The 18,044-nt window shown below is 46.9% G+C and overlaps 1 protein-coding gene across 3 annotated transcripts in view; it reads right to left on the minus strand.

Annotated features, from left to right (window-relative positions):
- Positions 1 to 472: 472 nt before the first annotated feature.
- The window catches only part of LOC122543254 (integrin alpha-7-like), a 185,759-nt gene continuing 168,187 nt past the window's right edge, over positions 473 to 18,044 (minus strand). For 2 of the 3 annotated variants that reach the window (XM_087985511.1, XM_087985510.1), the window contains 2 exons: positions 17,732 to 17,857; positions 473 to 9,869 (listed from right to left, as the gene is read on the minus strand). In XM_087985511.1, the coding sequence (XP_087841637.1) occupies positions 9,711 to 9,869; positions 17,732 to 17,857 (285 nt within the window). In that variant the 3' untranslated portion in view covers positions 473 to 9,710. Of the gene's footprint in view, positions 9,870 to 15,514; positions 15,643 to 17,731; positions 17,858 to 18,044 lie in introns of all 3 variants that reach the window. The other variant, XM_087985509.1, reaches the window with a different exon arrangement.

The following is an 18,044-nucleotide window of genomic DNA, read 5'->3' on the forward strand; positions in this document are numbered from 1 at the left end:
AGGGAATTAGAATACAGGAATAATGGAGTCTGGTTACAATGGAAAGGCTTTGGTGAGACCACACCTGGAATACTGGGTGCAATTTTGGGCTGGACTTAAGGAAAGATATACTTACATTGGACACAATCCAAAGGTCCCTGGGATGAGGTCTACAATAGGAGGCTGAGTAAACTGGGGGGGGGATATTCTCTGGAGTTAGGAAGAATGACAGGGAATCTCACTAAAACAGGCATGATTCTGAAGGATCCTGACAGAATAGATACCCAAAGATTGTTTCCCCCTGACTGCCAGAGGTGTAGCACAGTCTGAGGGGAAGGGGCTGATTGTTTGGGACTGTGATGACGAGACATTTCTTCTGGTAAAGGGTGGTGAATATCTGGGATCCTCTACCCTCGAGGGTTGTGGATGATCCCTCGTGAATACTGAGAAGACTCAGACAGAAACACTGAAAACACTGAAGATTGAGATCCTGAACATTTCCATTTTTTTTTAATTATTTCCAAGAATTGGACATTAAATAAGTAAACAGTTTGACAAACATTCAATGAAGAGAAAAGATTTGTTAACAAAACATACAAAGCAACCACACTCAAATATAGATTTATTTACAACCACATACATTGTTTTTCTTAAAAAGGAACACTGATTATCTCAGCTGAGCTGTATTATCACGCGATTATTGTATCTGGAAATGTGGGTGCGTCGTCATTGGATGTCAAAATGTTCTGGTGAATGGTCATGACTAGTGACTGACCAGTGCAAATCCACAATCGCGTGACATTATCTATCCCCCCTGCTGCCTTGATTAACGTTTATGGTTCAGGTCGTTACTGAGGGAGGTATGATAAGGGAAGGTATTCCGGCTAACAGTTTGATCAGTAATCATTGATGTTTGCAGGATTGTGGGTGCTTTAATAAAAATGTGCTGGGATTCCTTTCACCCCTCCTTCCCTCATAACTCTTCATCAATTTTGTCTTGCGAATTAATCACCAAACGTACCCCTCCCACAGTGTGATCATCAATCTGAAGCACAGCAGAACTGCAGCTCAGGGATTATAGCACCATAATATACCAAGGGCCATGTTGAGAAGGTCAGACCTTTCACCAAGTCAGCTGTCTGGTGGTATCAAATCTTGGACCAAGGAGCAGCAATGGTGGATGGCTGTGCCTATTGGATCTGCATTTTCAAACTCAAGTGATGTACTGTGCAAGGGTTGGAGGAAGAAATCAGATTAAATTATCGAAACTGGTCAATCACTAGGCACAAGAGAGGGTGATGAATACCAATAATTAGGAGAAGAATGACTCTATTTAAACACATTGGATGCCAAGTGTACAAAAAAATGTAAAGGATTGAAAGGGGCTGAATAAGGCACAAAATTCCAGGGCGAAACAGCTACCAGATATTTGCTGTTCACTGATTATAACAGATTGTGTCAGGAGGTCAAACAATGGAGGTGCAGTACAGAAGTAAGAATTTTATGTCAGGTGTTTTTTTTAACACTTTATGTCACCAATGTGCCCTGTAAAGACTTCTCTATATTAATGCAGGCAAGTCACAGCCAGAGGCCAAACTACTGTCTCACTGAGTTCAGTATCAAATCCATTCCATACAAGATTATCACAGGCATCCTTCATGGCTTTGTCAATGTGTAGGACAAGTTATAGCTAGGGTTGTTAATCCAGGGGCAATGTACATCTCTTGATAAGACACAAGGGGAACAATTTGAAATCATTGTTATTGTAAATCCATTTGTGTATGAAACACTGGCTCTCCCTTTAGGCCATAGGTTACACAGTTTGATACCCTTCAGAGGTTATCTTCCTCCTCATTACTCAGAGATCAAGATTCATCCTATTATCCCCAATTCTAACTCAATCTTACCCAGGACCTCAATGATACAGAATTACAACCTGCAGACTTTAATAATCCCAGCTGAGTACTACTTCAAGGTTTATCTCACCTTTCCCCTCTGTCCAGCTTTGCTGGTATCTTGTACAAATCTACCCCTTGCCAGTCATTTGCTACCCTTGAATGTCTATTCCTATTGGTATCTATACTTCCCCAGGATTGAAGAGATAGCTGCAGTTTTGAATCTGTAACCACACCGAGACACTTTTTCAGGACATTGCAGAAGGGCCAGGTTCCAACTCCTGCATAATTCCCACAAAAGCAGATCGATTCTGGGCTTGTGGACTCCAAGAGTCACCCATCTCCCACAAGTTTCTAATACGACGTCCCTCCTCAGTGTGGTGTGATGAGTGAGTACAAAGCTCCCTGGGTGAATCATTCAAGTGTAAGAATCTTCAAAATGTTGCACAGAAGGTGCAGCTGGCTCAGTTAATCTGAGGTACTTTCCATCTCAAAGTCCTTAACCTGCACTTTTAGAAAGGGCAGAAGCAAGTTTCAAATTATTTGAAGAGCCACGTAATCATTAAAGGGTACATTTAGTGATCCAAGTCCCCTTGGGAAATCTAACTCTAAGGGTTAAAGGGGTGAAAGGGGATGGGGGAGAAAGCAGGAACAGGGACTGAGTTGGATGATCAGCCAGGATCGTATTGAATGGAGGAACAGGCTCAAAGAGTTGAATGGCCAATTCCTGCTTCTGTGTTTCTACCTACTGCTGATATGACCCTACGCTCAAAGGAAGTGTGGATTTGAGCAACCCACCAATGAATCTGAAATGTTGATTATAATTAGGATCTGTAACTGTTAGCTCCAGGACAGGGACAGCAAAGCTGGCCATGAGCAACTAGCCAGTGAGATAACTTGATATGAAAAAACTGCTTCTAAACGAAAAAGCTGTTGCTAACAACTCGTCTATTCATGATTTGTTGACTAAGGTCCCAGGAGATAAAAGCAGAGGGAGGAACGCTGGTAAGAGAGGCACCGTGAGAGAACCTGGAGCAGGGTATTAGACTTTGGTGATAAAAATGACGACATCTTTGTCTAGATTTCCAGAATTCTGGGGCAGGCCGAACAAACCAGTGTCGATATGAAACACAGGGTGCTCCAACTCAGAGAAGATAAAAGCAGATGCAATCAGGAAATGAAAACAGTCACCCTCTACAGCCAAAGGGATTTGAGACTCAAGCAGTTGTGAGCTCCTTTATAAAGGGGCCAGATCCCACTCCCACCCCACAGCCCGAAAGAAGCCAATCCACTCCATCAAGCCAAATAGCAGGCACTGCCTTCGATGGAAGTGCGGCTTGTCTGTAGACACTTGCTTCTTTGTCTGAACAAGTGACTCTTTTGGCGTACAAGCCATGCATGAAAACCTCCAAAGAGTTTCAACTGGAATTGGGGGGGTGCGAGCAAGGGATCTGGACCTTTGAGCTGATCGAAGGCATGGCAAAATACTGATCAGCTGCAAAGCATACAATATCTGTGAACGAACCAAAACTGTAGCATAAGGGGGTGAACGCTGAGGCAGGTTTCACTCTCGATGGTTCAAGCAGTGAGAGCCTTTAAGGTGCGATTGGAAATGAGGAACTTGGCTTTCCTTTGACACTGTGCTGAAAGGGCAGTTTGGTTCACTTCAGCTTAGCACTGAACCTGACCTGATACTGCATTCTCCTCCAATCAACTCAGAGACATTTGTTTAATCATCTTGGTGTTAACGACATAACATCGCACATTCTCACCAAAGGGCTATATTTTTGGAATTGTGCAAACTCTCCCCAGGACTGGGAAGAGCTCGTACCTGTTTATACAGTGTCCAGAAATCCACCCCTTCCCCAACTCCTGTGTTCTGGAGAGACACTGGAGTGTAACCTCAAGAGATAAGAAATTGAAGTTGGGAGGGGGGGATTGCTAACAGCCAGTCCTCATGCATCCCATCAGCTGGAGGACCTAGCAGAAGCCTCCTTGACCTGCAGGAGGGAAGTAACACAGAGAGAGTACTTCAACAGGCTCCCCCTTTCACAAACCTCCATTCAAAACGGGTGCTGTCGGCCAGGGCTGCATTTCATTGAAAGCATTAGTAATTAAGGGTGGCACGGTGGCTCAGTGGTTAGCACTGCTGCCTCACAGTACCAGGGTCCCAGGTTCGATTCCAGCCTCAGGTGACTGTCAGTGTGGAGTTTGCACATTCTCCCCGTGTCTGTGTGGGTTTGCTGCGGGTGCTCCGGTTTCCTCCCACAGTCCAAAAATGTGCAGGTCAGGGTGAATTGGCCATTCTAAATTGCCCATCGTGTTAGGTGCATTAGTCAGAGGGAAATGGGTCTGGGTGGGTAACTCTTCGGAGGGTGAGTGTGGACTTGTTGGGCTGAAGGGCCTGTTTTCACACTGTAGGGAATCGAATCTAATTACTGCCTTGGTGGGTGCCAGAAGTCAACAAAGCAAGGACAGAAACAAACAGATCCTCTGGCATCCTGTTTTATGTTTGAGCAGTGCCCACTGAACCCCTACACAACGGGACTGTCCAGTGTCAAGTCCAACAGCTGGCAACCTTAGGTTGGCACAGGCCTGAGGGCAATGTTGTGGAATGATGTATTGCCTGGACAGAGCTAAAGGCAAGGCCAAAGACTGGCATACAAGAAGAGTATTGAGCCCCTTGAGCCTGCTCTGTTGTCCAATAGGAGCATGGCTGAACTGGCTGTGGTCACAATGCCACTGACCTGCCTATACCTTGTTACCCAGGAATCTACCTCCGTCTTCTAAATATCCAATGCCCCAGCCTCCAATGCTCCTTGGGGAGAGAAATTCCACAGATTGATGACCTTCTGAGAAAATAAAATTCCACTGCTCTGTCTTAAATGGGAGAGCCCTTATTTTAAACTGTGTCCCCTTATTCTGGACTCTCGGACTCTCAGCACTGATAAGTTTGTCCCCCTCTCCCATATTTATATAGCACTGTACAAATGCACAAAGACTGTCATTTTGCAGATTTACATGTCAGTGAAAAGGAGTGTTCCTGTCCAATTTGATGCAGTCGCACTAATTGGTCCTCATCTGTCAATTGATAACCATGGCAGACCAAAGAGACTTCAATCTCCAATAGATAATGCACGCCTTGCAACTGAAGCACCGATTTAATTTAACACTGTACAGTACCATACACTAAAGGTTACTAACAGTAATTGTTGCTGCTGAAGGTAGATTTTTCCTTAAAAATTCAGTAGACATGAATTCAGTGTCTATACTCATGAAACAGGTCCCAAGCGACGAGACCAGCAAACAGTAATGTCAACCAGATTTTAGCTTTCAATGAACATGGCATCACGCGGCACTCTAAGGATACGGGCACCAGATGTGGCACCTCTGTATAATGTCTGGGGCAGGAAGGCTCTCTGAATTTCTCTACCCGCCTGCCCAACACCAAGACCTGACACAGTGCAAGCCAATTACTGCAACTGTCAGCTGCCCAAAAGCATCCTGACTCTGTAAGACTTAGTCTCCAAAATAATTGGCCATTACAGAAATGAGGTTCTCATGGTTTCGTGGTGCAAGAATAGAGCATCTGACTCTCAATCAAAAAATTGCGTGCTTGAGCAACAAGGGCTCTTGCGGTGTAGTGGTAGTGTCCCTACCTGGAGGCCTTGGGTTCAAGTCCCACCTACTCCAGAGGTGTGCAATCATATCTGTGAATAGGTTTGTAGAAAAATATGTGGAAGCGATGGACTTGTGTAATAATGTGAGCACAGCTGTGAGGTAACATCAAAGTGGATGTTTGAAGCATATATTTTTTAAAAAAAACTTTGAAGGTGCCAAATTAAAAGTAACAACTGAGAGCCTAGTCCTGTTCATCAGCCTGTTTCAGAATACGGCTTCTGAAACATCCTCGATGTGCTGAGACATTCAAGTGCACAGATTCATTCAGGGGTGAGAGAAGCAAACAGAACACTGTATCTCTGTAACAGGAGCCATAACTGTATGTTTCTGATTACCACAGTGAAACCTTTTCAGGCTTGGTGTCCAGTTAAGACTGGATTGATTTGACTTGAAGAGGCAGTCACTCCAACTGGATTTCCCTTCAGCCTCAATGTTCATACAACCCATAGGGGGAGGGGAAGGATTATTTTAACATTTACCAGATTTCAATCACTGCCCATTTCAAAGGAATTTTGGAGCGTGGTGACAAAGCAGATTGTGGACACTTCCTTAACCTACAGCCTCACTTCATGGTTCACTTCAGAGTTGGACAAGTGGAAGCTTGGTGTCATTTGCACATGTACTGCAAAGGCTGTTAATCCCTTCATTACGCTGAGGGGAAGAGATGGAAAGAGAAACAGCAACTCCAAAACACAGAGAGCAAACAGTGGACATCACTGCAGGTCTTACAGAGAAAGGAGGGTCTCAGAGTAGAATGTTGACCGAGGGTCTCAACTGAAACCTCAAAGTACATCTTCCTTTTTCATACCTGCTGTATTTTCGAGCATTCCTGTTTTTGAATATACTTGAAACACTGTGGTCTTCTGGTAATGAAGATATAACTGAATCCTCATACCTCAATTCACATTCATCAGAAGGGAGCTCTGACTTTGACTAAACCATCTAGTTTGTGTGGTAGCCTTTATTACGTTCAGTTTTAGTCTCTGATAAAAATGACTTTCTTCTTAAAAAGAAGTAATGGATTAGGATTCACTGTCAGCATCACTGATCTCCACACTCTTGTGTTGCATCTGTACCGACAGGCCAAACACTGGCCTTAGCCCCATAGCGTTCTGTCAGTAAGTTGTCTGGCAATATATAACGGGCCTGTAGTGTCACCTAGGAGATGCCAATGTCATTGAAGTACTGAAAGTGGGCAGTTACCAGCCTGTTTGATGATGTGTTTTAGATGCTTAGAGTCATCAGTCAGGTCCTGAGAGTGGCCATTTTGAGTTCATGCTGCAGAACAGCTGTTACCCAAAGGACTTCAACAAAAAAGAAAGAGATTTCGATTACATGGGCACATGCTGACACAGGAGTCAGCAATGGGGGAAACACTGAAACAACCATGTGTGGAGGGAGGCTCTCAACATGGATGAGTTGATAGGCCACAGGCTGTACCATCCTGTTTATGAAGTGAGCCAGGAACTGGAGTGAGTTGGCAACAGCAATTTTACACCACGCACCCTTGAAAAGAATGAAATCAAGACTACTATCGTTAGTTTTACCAACACATTGAGGTTGATTTACTAAGTTTGGCTAATGGTCTTTTAAAAATAATTCGTTGTTCAACCCCTCAAATCATTCATTTACCTTTGATGACAAGCTGAGTAAGATTCCACATTGTTAAAAGGAGACATGAAATTGAATCTTTCTGTCTTGCCCTTATCAGGGCTGACATGTAAAAAATCCACCCAAAGATTGCCTTTTTAGAAGTTGACTTCTTGCATTTCAAGTCCAATGAGTGCAAAAAGATTCAATTCCATGTCTCCTTTGAACAATGTTTAAGTTCTGTCTTGCCAAGCAATTATTAATAAGGTTCCTTTATTTTTCCTTACACTCCTGAAAACCAGTAGTTTAATCCTATACAGTATCATGGACTCACGCAGTCCTTTACTCTATACTGTTCCACTATTAGTTATCATCTTTGAAGTGTAGCCTCAATATATCCTGTCACAGTCAAATACGCAACTTTAGCCCAAACTTGCTCACAGAATGCCTTCCTGATCTGGGCGGCTGAATGGAGGTTAGAGAAATGTGGGAGAGAAAGAGAAAATAGAGATCATGGCAGAGGAGAGGGCAAAAACAGAGAAAGAGAGAGACCATAACATGAGTGCATCATCTTTACTCTCATATTAGCTACTAACGGACTGAGAGATGTGCTTGTCTCGAGGTGACCTCACTTACTGGGAGGAGAGGGAACGGTAGGCGGGAGAGGACGGACTCAAGATATTTCATATCTCCTCATGTACCTCTTCACCCAAAAGCCCATCTTCCCTGAAGTGTTCTGCAAGATTGTCCAGGTGATTATACTTGTGATAGGCAGTTTAATGTGACACAAGTGTCAGATACAAATCAATGGGGACAAGGCTACCAAGGCTGAATCTTGAAACAAGTCCCAGACACTTTGGTGGAATTGGTAAAGGGTCAGTTTGAAAGCACTTCCTCCTGTAAGAAGGTTTCTCTTTCATGTCTCAGACCTGGGTTCTACTGAGCAAAGTCTGCGCTCACATTCTCACCTCAGAACATAACAGAACAAAGTGCTTTTGCTGTGATGGAAATGGGGACATATTTGCCTGTCAAACCGTAGTCCGTTGGAAGATGATAATAGAAGGCGACTCCATCCATCCACTGGCCTACCCCAGGTTTAGGAAGGCAATGTACAGAAATGTAGTGATGTCAACTTGTGCAAATCTTTGAACACAGTGGGAGAATTGGTACTCACTGTTGGAAACCTGTTCCCATTCCTGCAGTGGCAGGGACAGTTAGTTCAATCAACTCACCCTATAATGAACTGGATCAGAAGCACACATGAATTGGGAGTGGTGTGGTGGTAGCGTCCTTAGTTCGAAGACTAGGTGTCCTGGGTTCAAATCCCACCAGCTTTGTTTTCCCCTCTACCTAGAAATGCTACTACATACCTCTGGATGCTTTTTTTAAAAAACTACCAACCATGTTTCTCATTATAAAAAAACTCAGCTCCTCAGGGCACTGTGACAACAGCAAAAGGAGATAGAGAGGGAGAGGACTAAATTCACACAGAGTTAGAGGGGGTTGTAAAGGGTGCTAATGGATCCTGAGCACTGGAATAACAACTCTATAACTGGCTGATGAGAAAAGGGTGATGCTGATTGGATGAGATGAATGGGGCTGGGGTGAGTGAAATGGCATTGACCGATTGGAGTTGGGCCGAATGCCCATTTTTGTGTCAGTCTGTATCCTCGCTGTTTGTGGAGTCTTGCTGTGCTCCCCCTAGCCGCTGCAGTAACCAACTGCGATATCCCCCCCCCCATAGGCCTGAAACGCCACCAAGCCATTCACAGGGTGATGAGGTAGCAAGCGCCCCGTCAAACACAGGTTCTCACCTTCCAAATGTTCACTATTTCTTTCAGACGGCCACTTGATTTTCAATATGTCGCCCTGGCCTCTGAATGCCCTAGTCTGTGAGTTAACCCTCCAGGCTCCAGGCTGCTGCCCAAGCACGTTAGCATCAACGTGTCTCAGGGAGTCAGCAACAGAACAGTCAGACACACGCTGAATTGAGTTGGTTGCATGAGTCAACAGGTCTCAGCTTGCTCTACATGTTATCAATACTGAAACCATCAACTCAGGACATCTGTCAGGGAACCCCCTTTTGAGTGCAACATATGCTGGCTGAGAATGAGAAAACTCTATTGTCAGCTTGATAATGGAATAGGGTTGAAATTCCTGCTTTCCCTCAGAAATATTACACTGAACTTGGAAACCCAAATGATCATCTGATCCCTTCAACAGATATCAGAGTCAAGGCAGGATAGTGGAAGCGTGGTTTGGCGGGTGGGGAGAGGGGTTCATTATTTGTGGAACTGACTCGTACAAATGACACCAAGTCTGTTAGTGGTTCGGTCGCTGGCACCAGCAAAGTCTGAAGGGCACGCAAACATCGCAGCAAAAAGTTCTCCAGTGGCAGTTTTGGGTTCGGATGCAAATTTTGTAGCTCCCACTGTCTCAAAACGTCACCTTGTTCATTTTCAGTGCAGCTGGTTGTTGCTATAATCAGAAACATACGTGGTTTATGTTTGGGGTGGGGTTTTTTTTTTAGGCCGCATTATTAAAGTATACAAAAATAAATAAGGTTCATGAGTAGCCATCACTGTCAATCCAGTGAGTCATCCATTCCTTCTGATATCGCGTCTTTTTCTCATCCATGTGGAGCTGTCGCTGTTCTTTGCCAATCCGCACGGCGTGGTATTGTGGGACGGTGTCATTGTAACGGGAACGCTTAAAAAATCCACACTGCAAACCACACAGAGAGAGAGAGAGAGAGAGAGCATTTATTTTTGTCTCCGAAATGTGGTACATTCCTAACCAGTCTCGACACCAGGGCCATGGGCTGCTCTTGGTTTCATATAATGCAACACATTGCTTCAGATGCAGCACTCCCAAGCTCCCCCCTTGAATAGCTGTAGTTAAGGGGAGGTGGAGGCCTATCATAACAGGGGAATCCAGGTTCAAATCTCACCTAAAGCAGATCATGCAATTTGCATTAAATAAATAGTCTTTAATTACAAATCTAATGATTGCTGTTAAAATCCCACCTGGTTCACTAATCTCCCTTTAAAGAAGGAAATCTACTCATCTGACTGACATGTATCCATCGATGTGGTTGACCCTTAACTGCCCTCTGGGCAATAAATGCTGTCCATGTTCCCCAACGGAATTTTAAAAGGAAGCTCCGCACTATCCAGCGCTGCATGGAAGAGGCCATTCCTCAGCTGCAGTCCCAAACATGGAGTGTCAGCCTGGAGCTTGATTATGGGCAGCTCAAAGCCAAGCTGACAATTTCCCAGCATGCTTTTCTCCCATCCTGCCTCAAGGCCCCATTAGCCACACGGGCTACAGCAGCAGTAAGGAAGGGAGGAGTTTCCCTCCTGAGGCATTTGTTTGATTTGGGGCACACTCCATTTCTTTTTCTTTCTGAAATACATTTGGCAGTTGTGAAATATTCTTGAGAAGTCACAAGCTGGTTAGGGCTATCACAACTAAGGCCACCAGTCCTTTGTTGGAGCAGTCTGCTTATTGGGAAATGAGCTGGAATTCATTGAGGTTCTAGGAGAGCATTGCCTGGAGGTCCCAGTTCATTGTCCCCCATGCCAGCTCCTGACCAGATCAGGCCCATTGTCCCCAGTGGCAGCTCCTGACCAGATCAGGCCCATTGTCCCCTGTCCCAGCACCTGACCAGGTTAAGCCTGCAATGGGAAAAAATGCAAGGCCCATTTTGGATGCCGGGGCTGGTCAGAGTTGTCTAAAGGACTTATATCATCCTGAGTCAAAAAGTGTGGGGCTGGAAAAGCACAGCTGGTCAGGCAGTATCCGAGGGGCAGGAGAGTCAACATTTCGAGCATTAGCTCTTCATCAGGAATCCTGATGAAGGGCTCCGGCCTGAAACGTCAACTCTCCTGCCCCTCAGATGCTGCCTGACCTGCTGTGCCTTTCCAGCGCCCCACTCTCAGCTCTGATCTCCAGCATCTGCAGTCCTCACTTTCTCCTTATCTCGTCCTGCACCCACCTAAACTGACACCAGTCAAAAGGCGGAAACTCATAGCAAATTCTGCCACTGCGGAAGTCCCACTTTCCTTGAGCAGCCATTGGAAGATACACGTGTCTAATGTTTCGAGGCAGGTGGGTACTGTGGTGGGATTTGGGAGAGCGAATGGTGGAGCACAGGGTATCATCCCAGTACGTGAATGGGAAGTCCCTGTTCTTGGGGGTCATCTCCATGGAGACAGCGAGCTGTGAGAACTGGCCAATGAAGAGTTGGGTGAGTCTGTAGCCTCGACTGTGGCTGATCTCCACACACCATCACTGACTGGTAACCAGCGCCTCTCGCCTACCCCCCTCGGAAATAAGCAAGCTCAGCACAAACGAGGGCTCAAACACACGGCCTGGTCTATGTGTGGCTTCAATTAACATTAGGCGTGACTTCCAGCCAATATTCCAGCCTATTGTCCCCCGTGCCAGCTCCTGACCAGATCAGGCCCATTGTCCCCCGTGCCAGCTCCTGACCAGGTCAGGCCCATTGTCCCCCGTGCCAGCTCCTGACCAGGTCAGGCCCATTGTCCCCCGTGCCAGCTCCTGACCAGGTCAGGCCCATTGTACCTTGTGCCAGCTCCTGACCAGGTCAGGCCCATTGTACCTTGTGCCAGCTCCTGACCAGGTCAGGCCCAATGTCCCCATGCCAGCTCCTGACCAGGTCAGGCCCATTGTCCCCCGTGCCAGCTCCTGACCAGGTCAGGCCCATTGTACCTTGTGCCAGCTCCTGACCAGGTCAGGCCCAATGTCCCCATGCCAGCTCCTGACCAGGTCAGGCCTATTGTCCCCTGTGCCAGCTCCTGACCAGGTCAGGCCCATTGTCCCCCATGCCAGCTCCTGACCAGGTCAGGCCCATTGTCCCCCATGCCAGCTCCTGACCAGGTCAGGCCCATTGTCCCCCGTGCCAGCTCCTGACCAGATCAGGCCCATTGTCCCCCGTGCCAGCTCCTGACCAGGTCAGGCCCAATGTCCCCGTGCCAGCTCCTGACCAGGTCAGGCCTATTGTCCCCTGTGCCAGCTCCTGACCAGGTCAGGCCCATTGTCCCCCGTGCCAGCTCCTGACCAGGTCAGGCCCATTGTACCTTGTGCCAGCTCCTGACCAGGTCAGGCCCAATGTCCCCGTGCCAGCTCCTGACCAGGTCAGGCCTATTGTCCCCTGTGCCAGCTCCTGACCAGGTCAGGCCCATTGTCCCCCGTGCCAGCTCCTGACCAGGTCAGGCCCATTGTACCTTGTGCCAGCTCCTGACCAGGTCAGGCCCAATGTCCCCGTGCCAGCTCCTGACCAGGTCAGGCCTATTGTCCCCGTGCCAGCTCCTGACCAGGTCAGGCCCAATGTCCCCGTGCCAGCTCCTGACCAGGTCAGGCCTATTGTCCCCGTGCCAGCTCCTGACCAGGTCAGGCCTATTGTCCCCTGTGCCAGCTCCTGACCAGGTCAGGCCCATTGTCCCCCATGCCAGCTCCTGACCAGGTCAGGCCCATTGTCCCCCGTGCCAGCTCCTGACCAGGGAGCTCCTTTCCTGAGCTCTTTATTTTACACTCTGCCTCTTCTTGCACAGCAGAGACAGAGTTGCTTTTATATAGCTTGTTTTACAACCACCGGACAACTCAAAGTGCTCTGCCGCCAATTAGACATTTTTTTTAAGGCACAACAAGCCTTGTCATGCAGGAAATGTAGCAGCCGACTTGCGCACAGCAGGCTCCCATGGACTGTAACAGTGATCAGATCATCTCCTTTTTGGGATATTTATTGACGGATTGAGGCCCTCAGGGAGAGCTCCCCCTGCTGTATAATCTTTTATATCCACCCAAGCAAGGAGATGGGGGGGCCTCCATGTAACAGTTATCCCAAAGCTAGTATCTCTGACAGTGCGGCACCTCTTCACTCCTGCACTTAAACCTCCCCCAGCCCTGAAGTGGGACCTCAACCAGGAACGATGTTTTCGAGAGACAAGAGCAACCGACTCACTCTTGACGACGCAAAGCAGATAAGGTGCTCAGCAGTAGCAGTTCTGCCTTGAAGTCACAACGTTGTAGGTTCAAGTCTGTTCTGCTGATTCGAATACGTGCCTGCTCTACCACTGACAGCACTGAGGTGCTCAGGGAGTGCTGCACTGTCAAGAGATACTCTTTATTTTTAGGCAAGAGGTGGAATCAAATTCCCATTTGCCACATTCCATGCGTGGTTAAAGATCCTGTGGTGCTATTCTGAAAAACACACAGGTTCAATATTTGTATCTGAATCAATTGTAAAAGCAGATGTTTATTTTTCACTTGTGGGATGTGGGTGTCACTGGCTGGGCCCAGCTTTTATTGCCCTGTCCCTAGTTGCCCCCTTGAGAAAGTGGGGGTGAGCTGCCTTCTTGAACCGCTGCAGTCCATGTGCTGTGGGTTGACCCACAGTGCCCTTAGGAAGGGAATTCCAGGATTTTGACCCAGTGACACTGAAGGAAGGCTGCTATATTTCCAAGTCAGGATGGTGAGTGGCATGGAGGGGAACTTGCAGGGAATGGTGTTTCCCTGTATCTGCTGCCCTTGTCCTTCTAGATGGAAGTGGTCATGGGTTTGGAAGGTGCTGTCTGAGAATCTTCGGTGAATTACTGCAGCGCATCTTGTAGATGGTACACACTGCTGCTACTGAGCGTCGGTGGTGGAGGGAGTGGAAGCTTATGGATGTGGTGCCAATCCAGTGGGGGCTGCTTTGTCCTGGATGGTGTTGAGCTTCTTGAGTGTTGTTGGAGCTGCCCCCATCCAGGCAAGTGGGGAGTATTCCATCACACTCTTGCGGTGCCCAAATTGGCTGCCCTGTTTCCTACATTCATACAGTCACTATATTTCATTGGCTTGAAAGCACTTTGGGAAATCCTGGCATTATTCACTAGCCTATCTTTTTTCTCATGAAGAAGTTCAATATAGTTCTTAGGGCTAAAGGGATCAAAGGTTATGGAGAGAAAGTGGGAACAGGGCACTGAGTTGGATGGTCAGCCATGATCATATTGAATGGTGGTGCAGGCTCGAAGGGCTGAATGGCCTCCTCCTGCTCCTAGTTTCTGTTTCTATGTCTCCTTGAGACTCCTAGCCCACCCCAGATGCCAAATCTGCTCCGAGTTCACGTTCTCTGAGAGAGTTTGGACAGTGCCATTCTTCTCCCTAACTCCTATTGGGATGACATTGTGCATCATGGTGGATGATCCATGCCTGTTCCCTCGCTAATCGAGCTGGAGGACATTACACAGAGATAAGGAGTCTGGTGCACGTTCAAGGATTGTAGCTGAAAGCAACCTAGGGAGACCTGAGGAAGATAGCAAGGGAGGGCAGACAGAAACCGAGGCAGTGTTCATCATTCTCAAAACAGGAAGTGTTGCTGTGGTGACCTTCCTTCATGCAAACTGAAACAAGATGGCCGCCACACCCGAAAGGCCAGCAGGAAAGGGGAGACAGACAAACTGATCTAATTGTTTCAAAGAAAGTGAAAGATGCACAAGCATTTGGGAAGACAAGTGTCTAATACCACAGGGATAAAAATACTCAAATCAAACATGCTGCATGCAGAGCATCTCATGCTAGTCTTGTTGTGCACACACCACACACACATTCAGGTGAGGGGCAAAAGGACAGCATCACAGAAATGAACTGAAGAGCATGGGTACCACACAGTGCAAACCATTCCATTCCTGCCATCATTATAGAAACTAGGGGGAAATGGGAGGGTGGGGAGGTGGTGTAAGGATTATTCTCTGAGCACGTCACATTGAATATTTCAACTGAGGCCTCGCCTCAGGATGTAAAGCGTTGGGCTGGAAGATTGAATCGGTTTGGGCTCTGGATTTACTTGGTAGATAGCCACCAACCCCAGCCCTCACCAAAAACAAAACCCTCTTGATATTATTGAGTTCAAAGCCTTGTGGCACCAAGCATTGAATTGAGGAGGTCTCTGGAAAGTGAGGCAAGGTCTGGTGACCCAACACAAGGTTGATCGAAGGAGCAAAGCAGAGACTCAAAGGAGCTGCAAGCAGCAGTTTTACAGGCCGAAGCAAGCTGGCCCCACCTGAGTTGGAGCATCTTTGAGTCTCATTGGAATGTGGGCTGGATGAGCTTCACTTGTTGTCAACTGTTTGACACTCACCCAGTTGTTCAGTGTGACTGGCTTGTTCATCATTTCAAAGGGAGGTTGCAAAATGTGCTTAGTATAAGGAACAACGCCAGTTCTATGTCAATACTTGAGACTTATTGATAATCCTTACACACCTCCAACATCCAAGCGCTCAGTGCCCGTGCAGAAACACACACTATATCCCACTGGCACTACCACAGCAACCTTGGACTGGGCACAGGCCTGTTGCTACAATTACCGCTGCAGATGCCAGCATTATGCTTCGGTGGCCTGTTTCTCCTGGTCGGAAGGCTGGGTTTGAAGATGAGCCCTGTGATATTCAGTTTCATACTGAGATTCTTTGTTCGTTCTCTTGAAGAAACCGCACTACAAGGAAGCAATGTTTGTCCAGCGTTACGACAGGTCAAGCAAATTGGGACGGGTGAAGGTGGCACCCGCATCGGGGTTGGGGTGGTGGGGGGGGTCGTGGGTGTGTGCCAGGGTTCAGGAATGCAGCCAAGGGATGAGAAATCAGAAGGCTATGCAACCCCTCTTGGTGCACTGTCTTTAGGTCAGAGGCCTGAGGGAGGCCATGTTTTTTACTGGTTTTAACAATGCAGATTATTTATTGCTGCATGTTGGCATTCTTACGTCAATGTGACAGTCGGTTCCCTCCATCCTGTAAAGCGTTTGGCAGGAATTTCTGAACCCAGCAGGCACCCATGCCAACATCTTAAGCCACTGAGTTTGCCCCTTATTTGACACGATACAGGATGACCCTTCCAGTCCATTTTGCAAGCATCACCCTCCTTCATAACCACTGATAGAGATTTTCACCAATCTCTGGAGAAAGTTCCCTCTGTGTGTTCGACGGTGTAAAATTCCACTTACAACGAATGATTTTGCAATTCCCACACAGCGAAGCGAGGAAGTTTAACCCTTCACTGTTCAAGAATTGCAACTGCATGTTAAATACATGTGAAACTGAAGTTTGTAGTTCAGCAAACTGATTTGTTGACCTTACTTCCAAACTTATCACAAGGTCACAGCAAATTGTAACCAAACATTTACCAGTCTCATGCCCCAGGCCGTGCAAGTCAAAGACTGGGCAACAATACCAAAGTGAAAAGTTTCACCTTGGCGCTCTCTTGGTGCCAAGCTCCCCACTCGGAGAACAGGGATAGAGTACTAAAAGCAAGGAAGTTACGATCAATCAGGAGAAAACACTGGGTTGGACTTGGTTGGAGTATTGCAACTAGTTTTGGGCATCTACACTTTAGGCAGAATGTGAAGACACCAGAGACGGTACAGCATGGATTCGAGAGAATGGTCTCAAGGACGGGGAGTTTCAGTTACGTCGGTAGTCTGAAGAAATTGGGGCGATTTGTCTTTGCGAAGGTGAAGAGGAGATTGGATCGAGGTGTTCAAAATCACAAGGGGTCTGGACGGAGGGGACAGGGAGAAACTGTTCTCAGTGGTGGAAGGATCAAGAAGTAGAGGGCAGAGATTTAAAGTCCAGAGTCAATGTTGGGAACTCCCAGGGCAACTGCTTCCTGATTGGATGCAATGGTGCCACCCCCTGTGCCAACGGGATAGGATATGCCCAGGGATGGTGATGGTGTTGTGTGGGGCATTGTCAATAAGGTATTAATCTTGCAGAGTGTGCCATGACTGAGTCCTTCAGTATATTCAAGGTTGGGAGAGACAGATGTTTAATCCGTATGGGAATTGAGGGTCGTGGGAAAACAGTAGGAAAGTGGAGTTGAGGACTGTCATATCAGCTGTGATCTCATTGAAGGATGGAGCAGACTCAATGGGCTGAATGGCCATCTCCTGCTTCCACGTCTTATGGTCCCATGCTTCCATGAGTATGACGATGTCAAAGCTGTTGCTGTGAGACATTGAGTTCCATTGAGAATCCCAAATGTCAGTGCATGTCCTGCCTTTGTTGATGCCTTATGTAAGTTGATGCCAGGCTTTATGCTTGATCACCCTTCCACAGGGTAACTGGGAATGGTCAGCAATGTTAACATGGTTCGTACCTCAACAAATAAAACAAATACTCTTTCCACCGATCTTTCACACCTGAGAAAGATCAGTGGGAAGAATTCAATTTCAGCACTGTGCGACCTAATAAAGTTCATCTGCTGGTGTCTAAAGATGGAAATACATCGATCAATAGAACCACAAAAATCGACTGCCACACCCCAGTATAATCGAGCAGAAATAGCATCAGGTTGAGTTCATTCACAGCGCTTGGGACAAACATTTATAATTGTGCCAAATGTAAATGAGACCAGTGGTTTTATTTTGTTGGAACAGTACATCAAAGTCAAGCAGGTAACTGCAAAAACAAAACATTTTAATATATGTTTCAACCCGACAGGGCAAGCAACAAAGTCAAAAGTGGTCTGAATTGATTTAAATCAAAGCCCCGCAGTTAAGGAGTGATCTTTTCTATCAGATCCACACTTACCTTCCAAAGGAGAAGCACAAGGAGAGCCAACACTAGGATCCCTGCCAGGACAGCAATGAGTATAATCAACCAGGGCGCTCCGACATATCCCACACTCGTCTTCTCTGGGTATATTTGTATGGTAAACTGGAGAGATTAAAGAGGAGACCAGTTATTGTAAATACGTGCTCGCACAATCAGAATCCAGCTTGCCATATTCTGCTTCTGTGTGTTAGGTCACCAAAACAGTCTCTGGAAACGCCGCAGGACGACCTGGTCACAGATACTGATCACAGCAGCCACCTTGCCATTTCTTGTCCTCCAGCTCAGGAGG

The sequence above is a fragment of the Chiloscyllium plagiosum genome, unplaced genomic scaffold, assembly GCF_037043375.1.
Source record: "Chiloscyllium plagiosum isolate Xiang-an unplaced genomic scaffold, Cpla_swu_hap1 HiC_scaffold_53X, whole genome shotgun sequence".
Taxonomy (NCBI): Eukaryota; Metazoa; Chordata; class Chondrichthyes; order Orectolobiformes; family Hemiscylliidae; genus Chiloscyllium; species Chiloscyllium plagiosum.